General features: G+C 36.1%; 1 protein-coding gene across 10 annotated transcripts in view; it reads right to left on the bottom strand.

Annotated features, from left to right (window-relative positions):
- Positions 1-21662, bottom strand: part of NFIB (nuclear factor I B) — a 170712-nt gene that overhangs the window by 42664 nt on the left and 106386 nt on the right. For all 10 annotated transcript variants that reach the window (XM_071424980.1, XM_071424986.1, XM_071424982.1 and 7 more), the window contains exons 4-7: positions 18571-18639; positions 16360-16480; positions 14352-14470; positions 364-495 (exon numbers count right to left, since the gene is read on the bottom strand). In XM_071424980.1, the coding sequence (XP_071281081.1) occupies positions 364-495; positions 14352-14470; positions 16360-16480; positions 18571-18639 (441 nt within the window). The remainder of the gene's footprint in view (positions 1-363; positions 496-14351; positions 14471-16359; positions 16481-18570; positions 18640-21662) is intronic.

Here is a 21662-nt window from a genome sequence, read left to right as displayed (position 1 = left end):
CCATTCTGGTATTTAAATACAATATAGTCATAGCAACAATAATAAAAAAGGGATTTAGGTGAGAGGATGAAATAAAGGGAGGATTTTTCCTCTGTCAGTTTCTTTATGCATTGTACAGTTTATTTTATTCACTGGTTAATCCTAAATCCTTTTTAGTGACTTCCAGCAGTCAGATTACCTGAACAGTTAAATGAACACCCTTGTAAGGATATCCCAACCTTTTCCTTTTTTATTTTCACCAGTATTATAAATTGGATTAGGTCTCTAAGAAAGTCTGCAAAAATGCATCACAATCTGATTATAGCAAAGGAGAACAGACCAAATGAACAGGGAGGTTTTTATTTCCTCCTACATAACCCTCACCACTGTGTGCAACTCCTGGGATTCCTGGGTGGTGATGCTGGGGAAAAGTGCTCAGTCTTGATGAAGAATCTTGGGGAGAAGTAGGACTAAACAAAGGCTTTTCAGGTTTCTTCATTGTAGGAGAAGACATATCTACAATAAAAAAACAAAATAACAATAACATTAGCTTAGAAGCCTGCCTCAGGACACATCATTTTATAGACTGAAGATATTCCTTTCTCTTTTTCTTGCACAAATATGGTATGATAATCCAAATCCCATATGGTGAATAAACTAATTTTAAATTACTGCTTTCAAATTTGAGAATTAAAAATAATGTCCTAACAGGTCCTTGTCCTGCAAAACAGACACTACATTTCTTTCATACCATACAAGTCAAACAGTGAAGAAATGTTTGTCTTTACAACCTTCCCAGACACCCCTCAGCTCCCTAGTACATCACCAAATCATCTGTTCCTTCAACAGCCACTTAATTTTTATTTCATTTCTCAATGCAACACCTACACTCAGGTGTGTAGGGCAATTGCCATACACATGCCAGTTTATGGTATTTATTATTTTATTGCTTCAAAACTTATCCCTTACTCTTCCCAAAACCATAATGAAACAATGTAACTTCCCTAAGAACAAGGGATACTTTAACTATTCTCATATTTTCCATGTCTCAAGGATGGTCTTGTCACTTCTTCCTTTGAGTTTCCCAATCAATAAAAGCATTTCTTTAGAGCTCACTATATGAAGATAACAGACTGATAGGGACAAATGTATGATTTCTACCAAGCTTACTGAAGTTCCCCAGAGCAAAAGTACTGGATTTTTTCGGAAAGTTTACATTAATTGATCAATATTTGTTGGACTTTGCACCAAATTATTTCAAATATAATTACCATATTTCTATAGAACAGACATTAATATTATAACTGGTTCCATTTCAAATCAATGGAATTTCAAAACAATTACTTCTGCTTTCAACTCATGTTCAAAGCAGAGGTAATTCCTTAAGCACTTTACTGGACAGGGGCCACAGTGCAGCTGACTTTCTTACATGGACCATGTTATTTTTAAAATTATTTTGACCCTTTTAATATTGGCATACTCTATTACTCTATTCTGCTAAGACAGGCCTGCAAAATGTGAATGCCTTACTGAGACATAAATGGATCAATGTTTTCTGAACTGAGATTAGAGCAGGACACATGAAACTGAGTCCACTTCTTTACCCTGTCCAATCCTGCTGTCAAGCCCTGCACAGGCACCGCCACTAGACACAGAGCAGACTCTGCCTGTGACCCTCCACCATCCCCTGCAAGTCCCACGCTCCACTTTGATCCTGACTACACGTCTGATGAGTGCCTGAATACCCTGAAAAGTTCATCTCTTTAACAATGCTGCAGAAAAACGATTTATTTGTTTTTAAGTTTCAGGAGGGGATTCCAATCCTTATTACTTTGAGATTGAAAATAAAACAGACTTTTGGAAAAAATAATCTGAAATACAGATGAAAGCAGAAAGATGTCAAAAGCACTCAGACAAAGTCATTTTAAGGTCAAAATTAATCAGACACAGTGTCCTGTCCTGCTGAGAATGTTCTTCAAATGTTAAAATTCTCAGTGCTGTTCCAAATCACTGTTATTTGTATTCTCATATTACTTTGGAGATACAGCACCCAAACAGGTTGCATGTTATACATTCTAAAGCATCACATCAAAGTAAAAAGGGCTTATGCAAATAAAAAAAGTTAGAACATCTCATCTTCCAAAAGGTAAACCAGCCTATGTAAGAGGGCAGAAGAGCTGCTGTGAAAGATAGCATATGTAGCCTGTTATCAGCAGCTTGCACAAATGGTGCTCCAGATGTATAGCTGCTCAAGACAGCCCAAGGCAACAATTTTGATCAATTCTAATGTGATAAAATGCTGCAGGGAAAGTGCAGAAACATGTTTACATCAGCCTTTAATTAAACTGTTGTTCACTTCCAAAGAACCTTAGGAAACACTGATGAGACTTGAGTTTTGGCAATTTCCTCATCAAAGCAAAGACCCTCTTCCTCTGTCTAAAGCAGCTTGCCATCCAGGCAGTTCCTGGATGAGTGTCATCTTGACACAGCACTTGGTAAGCCACCTGTAAGGAGAACTCAGCTGGAACCAAATAGTGACCCAGGGCAAGTTTAAACATCCACCTGCCCATTTCTGGACACCTGACCTACTTTCTTGATCACCGCCACAGCACAGCAGTTTCTCTTTCTTGCTTATGAGGGATGCTTATGAGAAGAGCTAGAAGATTCCATAAACAAATAATAAATATCTTTCAATCTTTTAACTCTATAAATCTTCTTATTAGTATATTTTCTACTGCTTGGTTTCACAAACCTTTTTTTACAAGGTACACTCTTGCAAACAACAATCTGTAAAGATTTATTTACAACTCAGTAGTGTAGCATCACCTCCAGAGAAAGTAACATAAACCCATATTCAGCTTACAGTATTTATCACTGTCATGAAGGACAAAAAACCATGGAGTCCATAGCACCACTGCCAAGCTATAAGAGGCATCCTTCCATGCTACAGTTTTAAATGAACTGCTCTTTCTCAGAGGCAGTACTTGGAATGATTTCTGGTTGCAGGATACACTACACACATCACAGCCAGCTTGACCTCAGTCTTCACCTGATCCAATAGGTACTCTTGTGTGAAGCACATGAAAATTTCAGTAAAATTTTGAATTCACTTTGGATGTCTGTATAATGACAAGAAATCTCACTATGGTCAGGAGAATTTGTTTTGCTTTACACCTGCACATGTGAAGAAGGCGCAGAGCCACTTTGCACAGGCAAAGCCAGCATCACCATTTTTTCTGATAGCTCAATATGATTTCCTTTAACATTGTGTATTTCTCAACTGTGCATTTTAATAAGGCACCTAATACTGAATACTGACACCTGAGTGACTTTAAACCACAACCACCTCTCCCTATTGAAAAAAGGCTTTGTTATATCTGCCCCAAAGATTTGGCACTAGGACTGGATTAAAACTAAACAGCATGAAAATAAAAGCATTTTAATCATTTATCTCCTCCACAAAAGGAAGAAAAGGAGTGGGGACATATTTTTATACAGATATGTGAATAAATATGAAAGAAAGAGAAATGTGCCTGAACAGCTTGGTGTCTGAGATACTTGATGTTTGTAACAAAGAGTGGCTTAGAGTTCCTGTTCTATACCAGACAGAAACCAGTCTGTGCAACTAGCTCATCCCTTTTACAAATCTGTACCCTAATCCTTGACTTTTTGGTGTCTCATTCCACTTCACTGTAAGTGTTATCTTGGACCAGAGATAAGGCCTCCTAAAAATTTATTTATTTCCATGAAAAATTCTGGTAATTGAGGTTCTCCATATTGAAAAATCAACAAAATAAAACAGAACAAACAAATCATGGTCAGTTCCATGCTATGGATTTCTGAGGCAAATTTTAACAATTCTCAAGGTGAAGGCTTTTGTACTCACTTTTGTGAGAAACAACAGGGTCATGGAGCTGCATGCATACTGCTTAGCAGCTGAGAGTGTTCTGAACTTTAGGACCAGTGTCAAAGTTGGGAAAGAGCTGTTCACTTCACATTCAAAAGACTGATCTGTTTTACCTCACATTTTAAAAACTGATCTCAGTTTTAGTTTTACTTCTGCATCAAGTGTGGCAAACCATTTTACATATGAAAACTTTACACTAGATTAGAATTTTTCAGTGTATGAAGACTTGATAACCTCCCATTTTCAAATCAGCCTACTTAGTGCCAATGTTATTTTCACAGGCACACCTCTGATATTACACAATCCAGTCTACCAGACTGTGACACCTGTTTTCCCATCGGGAACCATGCCCAAGGCTAATCAAATGCTCTGTTGTGCTATTATGCCATTTCACAACAGATAAACCATTTCAGTGTATCATCTTTTGAGATTTGTATTTAAAACCTAAGAAGAGAAACTAGACTAGAATTTCTAGCCATTTTCAGTATTGTAAGCTGTCAAGAAAAACACTAAAACAATACTGTAATTCAGAAAAACTACAGCAAAATGAGTCAATTAATTGCAATAGCAACTGAATTATTTCTTTTTTCATTAGTCATATAATTAATTACACTATTTTATTTTGCTTTGCTCTCTAAGTATTAATATACATAAGAGAAGAAAGTGATACAAGAACTTCCAGACAACTGAAACACAACAGTCAGAACCCTTTAGATGGAGCAGACATGTCATTCTTCTCATCCTTAACTACGTGAACTTGCAGAATGCTGTACTCCATTGCCAAAAGTAACATTCTGTGGGCTGTGTTTACCTTGAAGATTTTCTTTATCTCAGCAGAAAGGGGTTTGGGCAAGAGACAGAAGGGTTTTACCTACCTGCCCTTACACCTCCCAGCATACAGGGGGAAGGTGGATATAGGGAGGCAGGGTGGAAAACCCAGACAAATACCTGTATGAATGAATGTAGGACACTCTTTGCTGGTGTTTCTGACTGTATAAAATTGGACAACTGAAATTTTCCATTGCATTACTGACTATCCTACTTTTTATGGACAGAAAGTAAAACTCAGTACAGTTCCTGTTAAAATTATATGCACTAGCTTTTCGGAAGTATAATCTAGTGCATGGACATTTAAACTAAAGTAATTGGGAAACCTGCATACACATTTCCCCAAATTTTTTTTTTTTTCAATTTTAACAGAACGCTATTTATAAAATGGGGGATGACCAAAGCTATGATGGTAGATCAAATTAATATTGAATATGTGAACACCAAAACTTTCCCCATCCCAAAATAATTTAAAAAAAAATGTTCACCTATGGGACAGGACATACAGACCTAATCCCATAACTGTTATTTGACAAGATCATATTACATGTAGTTAATTAACTGCCATAATGAAGAGATGTATGTCTGTGTAAACTTACAGCTATTCCCACCAAGATAAGGCTGAAACTATGGTACACTGTCCTGTAAAGGCTGTGGGCAGCAATTCTTCATTCTCATCTATAAACACACCTCACCACTTCTCACCAGGAAGTAACAGTAGAACACCCAGGGGAGGTTTATAATCAGCATGACTATGTTACTATAACTGCACTGTTTCCAAGAGAAGAAACATACCTTTTTTCCCATGCATTGACCTTCTAGATAAAGCTGCCCAGCTTTCCTCACCTTTCCTCATCCTCATCTCATACCAGAAACACTGTCCTGCTGTGAGACACCCAAGCTGCAGGTGCCATCATGGAGATCACTGGGATCTGGGATGCTGCTGTTGGAAGGAGGTGAGAATATCTCCATCCCCTTCACAGTGACCCACAGGGACCAGCTGCACCTCTGCAGCCTCTCCTGTCTCACATCTTCCTACAACTGCAGACTCAGTTCATCCAGCCACTTCTGTATCAACACAGCGTGTCAGATGTCGTATGGCAAGTACTTGGGACTAGCACAGAGCTCAGTGGGGGGCTACCTCTTAAACATGGAATAGGCACGGAAGTAATGGGGCTGACTTTGGAAATAGAGATAAAAGGCATCAGACCAAAAATACTGTGTTGCTAGAGCAAATATATATGATCACTAAAAAAGCCACTGCCATAAAAAAAACCCTTAAGCAGCTCCAGTGTATTTCAGGTACTTGAGTACTTTTTTGTTTATCTTTACACTTCAGAAATAGAGTGAGCCATTTCATCTTCTATGAATTACTGTAAAGAGGCGTGATTCATGTACACAGCTGTGATAGAAGAGCATTGTGGAAGAATGAGAAAAATGTTCCTAAAAAACCAAAAAAGTTATAAAGACTTTGGAGTAGTATTAGTCATTTATTAAGTTATCCTACAGAAAGTCATCCAGACTTCAAGGAAAAATGTACAGCTGTAACATTTCATTAAGACTGAGACTTTGGCCAGGAAAGGACCATGGCCAGAAAATAAAATCAATACTGTAATCATAACTGCCAAAGTCACAAAAGTATTTCCAGTTTCTAATGCAATAAGATTAAATGGCTAATTGAGATAAAATAATGTGATGGAATTTGTTGATTTAGAAGCATTCAGATTATGAAATCTTTTTATTACTCTTATCTAATCGTCTCTAATGGTAACGGTTAGGAATATTTTAAGAGTTGTGCCACATTAATTGTTGATCCATCTGGAGAATGGTTTTAAAAATCATTAAGTCAAACTGAAATATACTACTTTGATCAAGTTTGATACAGATTGTTTGAAAGTAGTAAAAAAGTACCTTTTCAAATATATCTATGTATAAACGTAGAAACACAGAATCTGTGAATGAAGAGGGGTGCCCAAAAAATGACAATACCTCTTCTTTCCATAAATGAAGACATTGTGCACCACATATGTTAAATTATGCAGACTAACACATACCCTTCAAGTTCTAAAAAGAAGTGATCCATTTCAAAATACTAAATCTCTTATTCAGCAAAATTGGAATAAGAAAATTACACATAATAGCTCCTGGGACAAATCTTACATTAAGAAATTCATTGTATCACTCATTTCAATCAAAAGATGTCTACCATCCAGATAGCAGGATGTTGCCATGATACAAAATTCATCACAGGATAATGGCCACGAATACATGAAAAATTCTTTTTTCACTAACATGTTTCATTGATCAATATGGAGACCCTAAGTGTATTCACCTCACTAATCACACATAGAAAACATTAAGTAATAGGTCTTTCCACAATATATTTGTCAAAAAAAAAAGACAAAGAATGTGTAATGAGATTTTTTACAGCAACTTTATTGAGCAAATAACAGTAATTTCCAGGAACTCAAAAAAAAAATCAAACCTTTTTTGTATGCTTCCTATTGCATCTCAAATTTTATTAGTCCTTCTGTTTATATTTCTAAACACTCTTCATTCAGTTGGAAACTTAAGTGTTCATGGGTTGAAGGAAAAGTCAGGTCTCTGCTCTGCCCAAAAGAAAAACTTCCTCATCCGTTATTCTGAATACTTGGAGATATTTATGAACAATTGTAAATTTTGTCTAAATCAATTTTAAATACAGAAAACCAGATATAATCTTTGTTGCTTTGTGTTTTGAAGACAGCATAAACTTGTCATTCTCAATAATGCAGGATGTCAATTTTCTTGATGTACGAGCAACTTACTCATTCTAAGGTAACATTTTTGCCATCCTGTTCATAGTATGTTTTTCTCTCTCTGTATTTTCATTAAATAAGTATTTGGGAGATCCTTCACCTATTTTTCTATACATAGTGCCTTTCAAGCTTTAAGTGTTTTTCATCTTTATAAAAATAACTTTTTACTTATTCCAGGTACCAGCAGCTTTTCTTGCAAAATTGTCACTATAGAAAACAAAAGCAAACCAATTCCCTATTGATCTTGGATTTGTTTAAACTATCCCAACATTTGACATTATTTTTAAGAAGCAGACAAAGTTCATGCACTGAATTCTGCCAACATCTTTTTTCTACAATGAGGAAAAACAAGGAGGACTCAAATAGGGTCTTCAAGTAACTCTTCCTTGTAAGGCTGTTGTTTGTTACCATGATGCCATTTTCAGAGGCACAGCTGCCAACAGGCTCACAGAAGCCATGGCTAAGGGTTTACTCTGGAAATACACTTTGAAAAGTTAGTCTTGGTGAAACATATCTCTCATTTTACAAATGTGAAGTTATGAAAATTTACCAAGTGGTAGTATTTGATTACAGTGCTGAAAATAATCCTATCATACTAGTCAAAACCGTATAAAATTATTATATTATATAGAGATTATAAATTATTGTATTATATAGAGATATAGAGATACGAAATGTATGTGTATGCATGTGTATACACTGTTTAAAAAGTATTTTGAAATAAAAATATACAAAGGTAGAAGCAACAAGCTACTAATAAGACAGAAATTGCTTTCAAATATATTTTGACATGGAAGGATTTTGACAATTCAGTCTAAGTCAAAAACACAGAATGGCATTTAACAGATATTGATCAAGGTAAACCTTTGCAAACTGAATTGATCTGTTAGATGGAGAGTGTGTTTCTAAAGTATTAGCCCTCAGAAGGAGCACCAGGAGCTGGAAAAAATCCTTTACCCTGTCCAACACAGGATACCAAAAAGCCAAGGTGCTCTGTTACTGTTCTCAACTCCTGGACTACATTAGCTACTTCCTCTTTTAGTTCCCTCACTTCAGAAATAAGAACATCCATCCTTGAGAGCTGATGAGAAGAAGATCCAAGAAAGAAACAGTGATCAGGAAGGACCCCAATGGGGAAGGAGTTTCCAGTGGATGGGGAGAAAGAAAAAGGGGACAAGTGTCCGGAAGAGGAGTATCCAACAAAGGGTGTCGGGACCTGAGAAGTGGAGGGTCCAACAGAGGCTGGCCAAGCAACAGGTGAAGGCGGTCCAGCTGTTTCAGTTTTAATGGAATGATGGCATCTTGGCTCTTGACTGTTGGTAGAGGTGGGTGAGGTGTAAGAGAATGAACATGATGAAGAAACTGTAAAATTAAAATTCAGTTCATTGTATATTGATATTCAGTATTTCCAGACACCTGTCTACTATGGAAATCCACATGAATCTCTCCACTTCTGTAATGAACAGTGTGCATTGATGACAACTGTTATATTTATTTCCAATGTACACAGTGTTGTAACACTATAACAGTAAAACAGATCTCAAGGACAAATACAGAAACTGTCTGAAATTATGTTAATGAACTTTCTTAAGCCAGCTTTCAAAAAGGAGGCCATAGATGGGAACACTGTCCTTCTCTTTTCTGATATTTCTGTTTCCTTACAAGTTAAGAAAAAAAGCATCTAATTTACTTGCCAGTTAGTAAATCAAGATGTTCACCAACAGTTATTAGCCTATTAATCCTAAAGATCCTTTAGCCACTGCACTAGTCACTAGAGACATTTTAAATTTTTAGTAACTTCCTCTTCCATATTTTGTGAGGGAATTTTTTTTTTTTTACTGCATAAAATTTCTAAATTGCTCAAACACTCATCAACTTTACTCAGGCAGAAACTTACATCTATCTCACAAAATCTTACTAGTGCAGGAACTTAAAATTTTGTTTGATATGAAAACATAGTGAAGAATTCAGCAACAGCAACCTGGAGAAAGGAAGACTAAGAGAGATCTACAGTAAATTAGTCATTAGACGTAGAGGTATTTCTAATTGATGGAGATTTAAGACATGATCCAGACATTATTGAAGTTATTCAGGCATCCAGTTGGAAGAAACAAGCCACAAGAGAGAAAAAATAACTTGTACAATATATGACAGAAGACACAGCAATTGAAATCCCAATTGTCATGTTAGGGCTCAACTTCTAAATAATGCAGCATTCTCAGAGATGACTTTTCCCTTTTTTGGGCTGTAGGATTTTTGGAGGACAGTTAGTTACTTGAAAGGCTAATGGTAAAAGTCTTGGGAGAAATCTCTGCAGTTATAAAACTGCCTATTTGCACTACCAGAAAACCTCAAACCTGTTTAAAAAAATCACACAAATAGAAGCATATTTTTAGCATTTCAACATAGCAAAAAATAATGGCAAAAACTACAGAATCTTCCCACATTGACTGGATGTCTCCAAAATAAAAAACAACACTGTCATTCCACAGTATTTTTTTAATCTGTTTTTGAAACAGTTACACATACTCTTGTGGTTACATATATTTTTAAAATAGTCAAAAACTATTTTGCAAGCCAGTGGAGCAAATCTCCAGGACAGTATCATGGCTTAATAAGATTTTCTTTTTTTCTATAAGGATCAATGATCAAACTTCAATAAATAGAAGTATTTTAAAACTTAATTTTCATGTTAATTTGGGTTAATTAGAGAAGGCTAATACTTTTATATCAGATTGGTAACATAACTCTTTGTGGATTTTTTTCTTACCAAGTGTATGCCATCTATAAAGTTACTATTTTTAGGGTACGCTTGTTTATTTCTGCCCAGAGTTACAACTTCAAAGAGACAGCTCCCCCAAAACAGACTATAAAGCACAACATCTGGAAATCTTATCAAAACATTTTTGGAAGTACTATGACAGGAAGACAGTTAACAGCAAAAGGACAGTCTGGAGTTTTACAACTGAAAGCAGAGTCTGGTATGAGCAATATTTACTGTAACTAGGCTAGATTTCTTTTTCTTACATCCACAAATGCTACATCCTGGCAACACCACAAGTACTCCTATATTCATGTCCCTGAACCTCATGATGCATGCCTGCACAGAGAAGTTATAAAACCTATCATGAATACAACAAAATCACTCCTCTCCTAAACTCTTCTTACGTACTAAACTATGATTTTTTTTCAAAGCAATGGAAGGTTAATCTAACCCATTTCACCCTACTGCAAAATTTTCCTCTGTCCTATTTTTAATTTCAGTATATTTCTGTGTTGCCCATTAATTTCTGTCTCATTCTCTCTATCAAAACTGTTAGAATGCCCCTGGGACACCTAGGAAAATCCTAAATATTTTATTCAAATGTGTTTCAGATGTTATTGTTTTATTGCAACTATCCAGTTCCAAACTACCACTCATGACATTTCTGTTACTTTAGAAATATTTAAATAAAGATGTGAAAAGCCTTAATGATAAAAGAGTCTTTCAAAACTATGTCATTTCAGTTTCTATGAAAATACTTTACATTTAGATACTGTAAAGAAGAAACTAAACCTATTTCATTTCAGAAGTTAAAAATCTCTTTCTGTCAAGTCCAAAACTGAGACAATGAAACTGAAATTAACAATGGCATATTTTCGTATCAACACTATTCCTGATGTTGTCTCTCTTAGAAAAGTTAAAACTGCATTTGCATGGTAGAGAAGCTATTTGCCCATAAACATGATATCCAGAGACATATTTATTCGTGGGTACTGTGAAACGATTTGCATTTTTGGTGCTGATGACCTGTGGATATTGCCTGAAGAAGCAATCTGATGTGGCCACATGATCATTCCTTCTTGACACTGGATAAACACAAATGTGATCCCAAAAGTCTTATTTCTTTTTCATTTATCTTAACTTCATATAGCACACAGATTTACATAGATAAAAGAGAAATAGCACAAGTGAGATCTCTGGCATAGAAACCACCCCCAAAATTTACTTATATTATCTTTGTGTTTGCAGGCATATGGAAGCAGAAAATAGATTTTCATAAATACGATATCATGATACAACATCTGTGTCTGAAAGGAGCTTTTACACAGATACATATAAGTAATTGAATCATCATAGAATATCCAGAGCTGGAAAGGACCAAGAAAGGATCACCATAGTCCTACTCCTGGCTCTGCACAGGGCAGCCCCGAGAACCATATGTGTGTGAGGACTGTCCAAATGCTTCTTGAACTCTGTCAGATTGGAGCTATGTCCACTTCCCTGAGGAGCCTGTTCCAACCACCCTTTGTGTGAAGAGCCTTCTCCTAATATTTAACCTAATCTGTCATTCCTTTGGGTCATACCATGGTCACCAGAGAGATTAAATCAGTGCCATGAAGATGATATCAAGCATCTAACAAACTAGCAGCAGAACAAATGTGCCAGGAGCTGCCCCACACTACTTCCCACTGAGCCTGGGCACCTAGGGTAGGGATTGCTTATCAGTTACTACTTATGGTGTTTCTGCAGCAGCAAATAATCTCAGAAAGTGATCAGAGGCAAACATAACTTTTTTGGGGCAAAAGACTTCTATTTCCCCCAGTACAATGTTTTTTGCACTGGACAGTGCTGTATCTGTGCCTCTGCAGCAATGGAAGAACATCTTAAGGATGGAAAAAAGAAAATCCATAATAGTGACTTGAAGGCTATCTCTCTGACAGGAATCTGGTAAAATTTCACTAAGCTCATTAGTGCTGGAGGACAGGACATTTGGGGAGGGATGCAAACTCCAGGAAGCAAAACACCCTGATTTAAGTCTATCATTTATCTTCCTCATATTGGAGTTCCCTGTTTTATGGAACATATTAAAAGCTATTTCACTCCAGAAGTCTAGCTACCTAATAACACAGAAATTAAGTAAAGGTTCATTGAAAATACACTCAAGCAATTTAAATCATAACATTGTTCACTACTGGTAACTGTAACATGAAGTTCATACAAACATAAACAAATCCAGTGTTCATGGAAAATAATTCTTTGCAAGCAGAATGATTCGAAACCTAAAATGCAGTTGAGATACTTGAGAACTATAAAGATCACCTGAGAAAGGCTCTGTCAGCAGGACTTGCACTCAGGAGTCTATTTGGCAGAGCACTTCCCAGAAGCCCCTACAGCTCACTCAGCAGGACAAAACTACATTTCACAAATGGGGATACATTCTTCCCTACAACTATAAAAAATAATTTATCTAGAAAGTAAAAAAATAATTTGAGGTATGGTCCTGTCTTTCATGAAGAATTTTAATAAAGTTTCATGGCAAAACAAGTAGCATTCACAGAGAAAAATATTTTGCATAAGGAGGAAGATTCTGGATGGCAGATCTGCTATTTATACTGTTCTTAAATTAGATTATGCAAAACCACAGGCAAGCTTCTTTTTAAAAAATACAAAAGTGAATGCTTCAAACAGTGAAAAATAAATATCAGAGGCTCCCTAAGAAATGACATACAAAAGAAATTATGAAGAAAAAAACTAGTTAACCCTAGAACAGCCTAATGGTAAGAACGCAGATAAAAAGGTAGGCGAAAGAAGATTAAAATGAGACCCACTATAATAGAAATGTGAGAGTTTGGCAACTAAAAGACATACCAGTCAGATGTTTCCTTGCATATGGAGATGAAATAGGAAACTTAGCAGGGGGAAAAAAAGAGTTGGGGTTTTTTTGTTTGGTTTTTTGTTGTTGTTGTTGTGGGGTCTTTTTATTTTGGTGGTATTTTTGGGTTTGTTTTTGTTTTTTGGTTTTTGGGTTTTTTTTTGTTTTGTTTGGTTCTTTTTTTGTTGTTGTTTTTTTAAGAAGCTTTAAAAGAATATAAAAATGAGGTAAGACCAAAGGGTCACTCAGTTGCGGAAGAACTGAGAGCAATGATCAGCAGTCGATATGAAAACTATTGAAAGATTCACAAAGGAAGGAACTGCATGTCTTTTTAACTATTTCCCTTTTACATACTATGCTTTACATGTCACAGTCCGTCCAGACAGCTGCAGTACCTCAGCCACAGGATCCATTAACCAATACTGTTCAAACGTATGAGTTTAAACACATTCTCACATAACAAAGGGGAGGGAAAAGACTGCACAGGCAGCTAGGTTTATAAAACATCAAGATAACATGAGAGAGAGTTATGACAATTGATTTCACTCTTTTGACTCTTGATTAATTTCACTCTTCTTCTCCACAGTAAGCATGTTTGTTGCTTTGGATAACCCAGAACATGCCACTACTTAGCAATCCCCTCAGACAGAGTCCCACAGAGCTACATGTGGGCTCTTCAGAAAGAGCCTATTGGATCTGATGTGAATCACATGGTAGAGACTAAATGTCCATGCCATGGTAATAAAGAAATGGTGTAATCTTATGTTTTAGTAATCATATTAAGGAGATCTTTTGATTTCTGAAAGCACTGGACTCCAAATTCTACTGGGATGATCACAGCACAGACAATATCAAGTACCTCGTTTGTCACATGTCTTTTCAAACAATAATGCTATCACCAGATAGAAAAATATTATTATTATTATTATTACTATTATCATTATCATTATCATTATCATTATCGTTATCGTTATCATTATCATTATCATTACTATTATTATTATGCTGTTGTGTAAATAATAATAATGTTGTTTATGGTGGTTGTTAATACAATATCCTGTTGGTTTTAAATACATTTACAAAACCAGCAAATACATACTCCACACAGAGTAAAGATTCTTCTAAAAAGCCATCATTTTATTGCAGCAATGAAATGCCTATATTTGAGCATAATTCAAGGTAAAATAACTCCATGCTACTCACCTTGATCTCTTTCATGCCATGTCCTACTTCCTGCAGCTGGTGAATTTGGAGAAGGATAGAAGTCTCCTGTGGGGCTTGGCTCCATATTTTCATCTATGGAGATAGTTTTGGGTCTTTTGCTGTTGAAGAATTACGAGATTTGTCAGTGAATATAATATTCATCTAGCAGTGGTATATAAACTACCAAAGCCAAAAAAGCCCCCCAAAACCCTGGATATTACAACCTACATTACCTTGCACAGGCAATGTTAATAATACATGATGCAAGTATGCACTTGCGTTATTCACACAACTAAATATTTCAAAGATTGCATGAATGGGTAACATAACAGTCCACAGCATTTCATGGAACAATAAACCAGTTCCTGTAGCTTACCAAAGACTACAGGACTACCTTCATTGTGTCATGAAGGTACTAAACTCTATGCAAGAACCATTAAGTGAAGCAAGTCACTGGAAAGTGTTACCAATAATGCCAAGGTAGAACAGGAACTTTTTTGAATGTGGTAATAAGGAAAAAATATACTTTACTGCATTTCATCAGGTCAAACTCCCAAACTTTTCAAAGAGGGCTAGTTTGAAACAAACACTTTTCATTTTTGACTAGTTTAATTAAAAACAACAAAAGGCCCATATTTCAAGTCACACCATATAAAACGAGGCAGAACTTCAAAACAGTGAAGGAAAGTGAAGTTTCTTCATAGCAATATATACTGAACCTGTTTTTACTGACTGCCAAAGAAAACAAGAATAAGGTTTTAATGGTGTGGTACTATTATTATTATTATTATTATTATTATTATTATTATTATTATTATTACTGCTGCTACTACTACTGCTACTACTACTGCTACTACTACTACTACTACTACTACTACTACTAATACTACTGCTACACTACTACTACAACTGCTATTGCTACAGTATGATAATTAATCCATCTATTCTAATTAATCCATCAATTTCTAAAATGTATTTGGTGTACTGCCAAGCTGAAAATATGATAGAATGAAATATGGAAACATGAGCAAAATAACTGAGAAGAATCAAGTGCTGGTGGAAGAATACCTCAGTGCCCTGATAGTCCTATTAAGTCCTGTCCGATTGTGCAGACACTTCCCGACTGACTGGGGTGCAGAAATGTGGGGCAATGACAGCTCCTGTAGTGCTTGTGATTTCATAGTATAGCAGGCAGTTTCAGAAAACCAAGGGGCCCTAGGGGTCTGACAGACACTACATGATCTGGTGGTCAGGAGGAGGGCACAGAAGGGCACAGCCCTACATTCATGGGCCCACAAGCTGTTCTAAGGGAGGAAATGAGACCTTTTTCTCAGAGATCAGAGAAGGGAGCATGTTGAACAGGGGGGAAATCAGTCCCTCAGATTAAATCGCCTGTAGCAGGCAAAGGGAGACTCTTGAGAAAAATTAACCTGTAACTATCTCACATGCTCGTCCTTCTTTCCACCCTGTTGGAAATGCTGCCTGAAGAATAGAGGCATGAAACATAGTTGCATGAGCTGGGCTCTTAAGGATGAAAACATCTTTATATACCTGTCCTAAGACCTTTTCTAGAGGAAACAGTATCTGTCCAAACATATCTTGCAAGACGGAGGTCCAAGAGGGAGCCCTGAAAGACAGCCCTTCTGCCCGCAACCACTCTGAGCCCTGCCAGCATTCTCCCAAGTGCTAGACCTTCCTGCAGCTCAGCAGCACTTTGGGGATGTGTAGCTGTCCTCCCGGCAAAACGATTTCGTGCACACTTCAAACCCTGAAAAAAGCTTCCACCATCTTCAATGTCATGCAAGACGGCAGGCAACAATGACAACATTTCAAATGACAAAATTTATAATTTACAAGTCTGTACAGAGATTATGGTGACATACATAAGTAGCTAACCTCACAAAATCAGAGGAAATTAACAAAGCAGTTGACTGTTGACAGGATTTGTGAATTGCTTGTCCTACACTATTAAACATGGTTCACATTAGCACTTATTTCAAGTTTTTACCTGCTTGGTGGAGAGGACAAGGACCTCTGTAGGTTTACACCCGAATTCATATCATGGTAATATGGCTGGCTCGGAAGATCTCCAATTGGGAAGTTTACTCCACTTCCTTGGGTTATGGGTGCTGAAAAACACATCATCATAAGAAGTCAGAGATAATCTTCTATCTTTTTTATCTTTTCTTTTTTAACACTTGGAAAAATATCAGGATGTTACTACAAGTACCTAATTTTCTGCCTCTTGTGGAAACCAAGTACAGACAAGTTGCATCAATGATTATGTATCTAAAAAGTGAATTGTCTTCTGTAGTATTAACTTAGCAGTTGTGCAGACAGAATACATTTATTTTATAAGAGATAACATGGAATCACCAATATGGAAAAGATAATACAAATCTCAAGGACTATAATGAATGAGGCCGGGTTTATGAGGGCAGCTAGTATTATTTATTAAAGAACTGAAAAAATGGAAATAAGAAACATGGATAAACACTAATTCCTTTTCCTTAATATTAAATCTGCTGTATTAAAAATATCCTGCTATGTTGACAGCCTGGTTTTCTGCCTTCTTTTTCTTTTGCCCAGTGCCACGTGTTCTGCTTTGCATATGTGCACCTACATGCATTTGCACACACAGTCAGTGTTACCTTCACCTCCTTATAGGGTCAGTGTACCACACAGACTCTGGTAATTCAAGAATAAATTATGTATTACATATTGTGGTGTATTTACCTTTGTTCATTGTCTGTGCACTGTGCATTTTAACTACCTTTGGCACTTAAAAGAATAATTGCACATTGTGTAATGTATTTGAAGGTTTGTATTTTTCCTGACAGTTTAAGTACAACTTTGTTGCGGCTTGAGGTTAAACAAATGCATGGTAAGAAATCCCACAGAAACCACATCCTTTAATGCTTATTATTAGAAGTATATCATGTATAACAGCTCCATAATGCACAGTTTCATAGCACAATTAAAATATTGTTTCTTTTTTAACCTGAATGGCCTTATACTTTAAAATGTACTTAACCACCTGACAATAAAAAGAAAGCTATAATTCACACATCCTCAGCCTTCTAAAACAGCAAAATCATATCTTCAGCAGGCACAAGAAAGAATATGTCTTAGCACTGCAGGATTGCAATGCTCACTGTTTTGCTGAAGGATTTAACAAAATTTCAGTTGTTGAATATTAATTTCTGACCACAGAAAATGAAATAACCCATGCCTCTGAAGCCTCAGAAAGTTAATTAAATTCTTCAAGGACCCTGACCCTGCATGAGTTAACACCTGTGCAAAATATGGACAGACATTTTAGAAATTTTGGAAGCCTCTTTTTACTTTTTCCTCAGCTCACCAGAAAAGTGATTTTTCTGGACCATTCAGTCTTTACAATGTTGTATCATCACTGTGGACACTTCTACACTTCTACAACTTTCAACTATTCTTTTTTACTTCCTAATGAAGTCTTGAGAGAAATACTTTAATAGTGTTGATAGTAAAGGGAGAAAAGAAAGGGTCAGGAAGCAATGCAAAATGAAAATATGGACATGTTTTATGCTATACTATTATAGCAACTGTTAGATGTCAACAAAAGAAACCTTCTATTCTCTTTGGTTTTTCATTCTGCAGTCAAAGCTTCACCTGTACTTTTATATTTAATATTTATGAAGATTTTTACATGTTCATGTGTGTAATATTTCTGATGGCAAAACAAGACAATGTAATTAGAAATTCAGTTACAGCCAATGCTAAGACTAAAAGAAACACAAATATTTCATACATTGTTGATCATCCTTTATATTCATACTGTGATTTTTAACAGTTACAAATGACAAACAAACCTAAAGGAATAATCTGATCTTTTAGCAATACCCAAGGATGTGTAGGGCATCCTTAAAAAACTGTTAAGTCTAACAATGGAAGGTTTTGCTACATATGGTAATTTTATTGAAACATCAGACCACTAGGTGTGCAGAGGGAGATATAACAAATTGATTCCACCTTTAAATATCAAAGAGATAGAAGACCTATTTGTTTTATTACAAACATGTGCAAGATGGACTGTAATACTGTGGTAAAATATATCAAAATTGTGCATGGTTATGGGCATTTCCTATGCATCTTATGTCTTGTGGAGAAAAAAGTTCAAGGAAGAAACCTTCATTTGATTATAGGAGGCTTTGGAAACAATTAAACACAAATGTTAACTTACTTCTTGACACCCTCACAAGTTCTGACACGTTGAATACTCCAGATTTCACAAAACTGTCCTCAAGGTACACTGAAAAAGACCACAGAACCATAGTCAGTATAATGATAAGATTAATAAATAACTATAGATAGATTTATACACTAGCTAACAATGGTGTTAACAGAGCCACAGAACAATAATACAAGATCAAAGTGCATCCAAAGCTGATCACAGGATCTAATGTGAGTTGAAACTGAGGGTAAAAAAAGTGCAAAAAAGTCTTAAGGATCTGTGATAGAGCAATTTTTTAAAAGAATATGAAAACTAACAAGCAATATACTTAGTCCCTAGCTATCCATCCGAAAAGTGTCTGAAAGCTAGTTTCTTTTACTAGTATCTGGAAATTTAAGCTACTATTGAACTACAACCAGTATCAGCTGGATAAGCAATATCCTCACAGAGCAGTCCTGTCCTTGCATGTTTCTGCTAAAGAGATTTTTACTTAACTCTCACCTTGTTGATTGTGACTTTGCAGTACAGCCTGCATTGACAAGTCATTATCTACTAGAAAAACAGGAACTGAACAAAGCAGCTGAGCTATTCAGTGGGGTATATTTTATACACATGCTGAATTGTATATCTAGAAACCTATGTTTAAGAAAAGACATATTATTATTTTGGCCTGTATTCACTTATTCTGAGATAAATGTATTTGATATACTTTCTCTGATGTGAAATTCAGGCATAAGTTGAAGTATTGCTGTGAAACAGCAGCTGATAAGACTTATCTCAGCAGTGTAACTAGTAACATTATGCAAAGAGAGCCAAGAAAACAATTTTTCTGTGGAAGCCTCACATGCAAAAGCTGTATTAGTGAATTTGAGATTACATAGCATCATGGCCTTTTATAGGTAATAATAACAAGCATTTACAAACAAAAGTATTTAGATCTGTACTTGATGCACATTGCTGCTTCAACAGTGTTACTTTTTAATTTCTTTTCATGTAAAACTGTGCACTAAGAATTTCTTACTGTGGTTACTCTAGTCTCTTTTCTGAATAAACATCATTTTTTCTTTTGGAAATAAACTTCCAACTTGCTCTTCCCAATGTTTGAAGGAGCAAAATATTCTAGATATTTTAACTAACAAAACAGATCAACAAAAATACTGGAATACCTATTGATTTAGAAAACAGTGATTTGGTACTATTCTCTTTGGATTTCTTTTGGAAATTGCTGCTTTTATCTTCAAGTGATTTAGCAAAAACATGGCCACTATAATCAGAAAAGTAACTATAAAAGCAGTACCCACTACCTTAGAGGTCCGTCCTTGGTATATCTGGAGAAACCTCTACTCACTTTCCAGGGTCAAAAAGAGGGCAGAGATAAAAAGAGTGGTTTTCCCTGCTTACTAGTCTAACAGAGCTGCCTCATCCAGCACCCCCGGTATTATTTACCAGTGCAGGTATAAACAGTGCATCAGAGAGCATTAGCTGAAAGAATAGGAACCCATCTGACCAAGCACATTTCCCAACATCTCTGTTATGCTGTCAGTCTTTCCCAGCTGAGAACCATCCCATGACCAAGCACCACGGGTGTACAGAGCACTGAGGCCTGTGGGATCATCCTGAACAGTGTTCTGCCATTGCAGTCGTCTTCTCATCTCCCAGTCAATGTCACTTCATACACTATTCCTGCATGTCTTTATTCCCTCTAGTAGCTCTTCAGGTCTCCCTCCCTTTTTAATTTTCTTCCTTTCATATTTCTCTGTCTCTAATTTTAAACAGATTTTCTCCATATCCATTACTTTTTCCTCTCTTACCATCCTTCACCTGGATATTGCCCTCTGCAGTGTCTAAGGACTGAAAGATTTCCCCTTAATTTTATGCATTCTCTTCCACTGTTCCTCCATGTTTTTTGTGTGGATGAAAACATTACATAGCTTCTGAAACATGTACTTCTTTATTTGACAAAACTTGGTATACCCATATAATAAAAAAATGCAAACAGTAAATTTTTGCTTTTCCTTTCCTCCTCAGTTATTGTTTTTTAATCTAAGATCAGGAAAGCTGGATGAATCCTAGTATAATTCCTCAAGCAGTGGCAATCTTTCTCTTCTCTGCTTATTTCCTCCAGCAGGAACAATCTAAAGTACTACATGGAAGGGAGATTTCCAAAGAGAAAGTGGTTTCTTGATTTTAGTTGGCTCATAAGTGAAGTGTGGCATAAAGCCAGTGTACAACCATGCAGCCAGCTCTGAAGCTGGTAATGAGACATGACTGAACTTCTCTGCTGTTTATCCAAGCACAACTACTTTGAAGCACAACGTCTCTCATTCAAGACTAACTTGAGAGAAGCTCTAGCCAAGTGTAAATTAATCAAGCTATCATTATAGTAAGAATAAGATGCAAGGCTCATATTAAAAGAAGAAAAAGCCTATGTTTGATTTTATATGTAAGAACACAGATGTTTACATGTGTTCATGCATACACACCCAGACATATATGTTTAATCTTCTGTCTACTCTCATGGATTCCTAGTTTTTCTCACTGGCAATATTGAGAATACATATATAATATAAAGAGAACTACAGTGTTTCTCTCCTTGTGATAATGAAATGGGAGCAGGAAAAGTATTTTACCATCAAGTGGTACCACCATCTCTCATCCCCTCACAAAAGGATGTATTGTTGAATGATGGGACATGTCTTTTTCACTCCTGCCTTGGAATGGCCAAAAATAATGACATTCACAGATATATGCAAATGCTTTGTCTGGCATAAGGAAAGAAAGGGAAATTGAAGCTATTTTCAATCTCAATCAACATGAAAATACAACTTGAATTTTTTCTCTATGTATTGCGACAAATTATTATCAAAGAATTAATGCAAAAATAAACAATCAGTGTCATAGCACTGAGAAACTTCATCCTGAGCTTTATGGTCTGACAGGAAAGGTGGACTCCACCACTGACTCTGGGTGCATGTAAAGGTCCAATACCAGTGAACTTCAAAAGTTTCACCTAGTTATGAAGATCACCTGCAATGAGTGTGTTACACAACTGTTACTTGGCTCCCAACTGTACAAGAGGAAAATATTCTGTGCCATCAAAT

The sequence above is a fragment of the Agelaius tricolor genome, unplaced genomic scaffold (genome assembly GCF_023055355.1).
Source record: "Agelaius tricolor isolate 1412-34295 unplaced genomic scaffold, bAgeTri1.0.p SCAF_4, whole genome shotgun sequence".
NCBI lineage: Eukaryota > Metazoa > Chordata > Aves > Passeriformes > Icteridae > Agelaius > Agelaius tricolor.
Note: the sequence above shows the minus strand (reverse complement) of the source record. Positions and strands in the feature narration are given on the sequence as shown.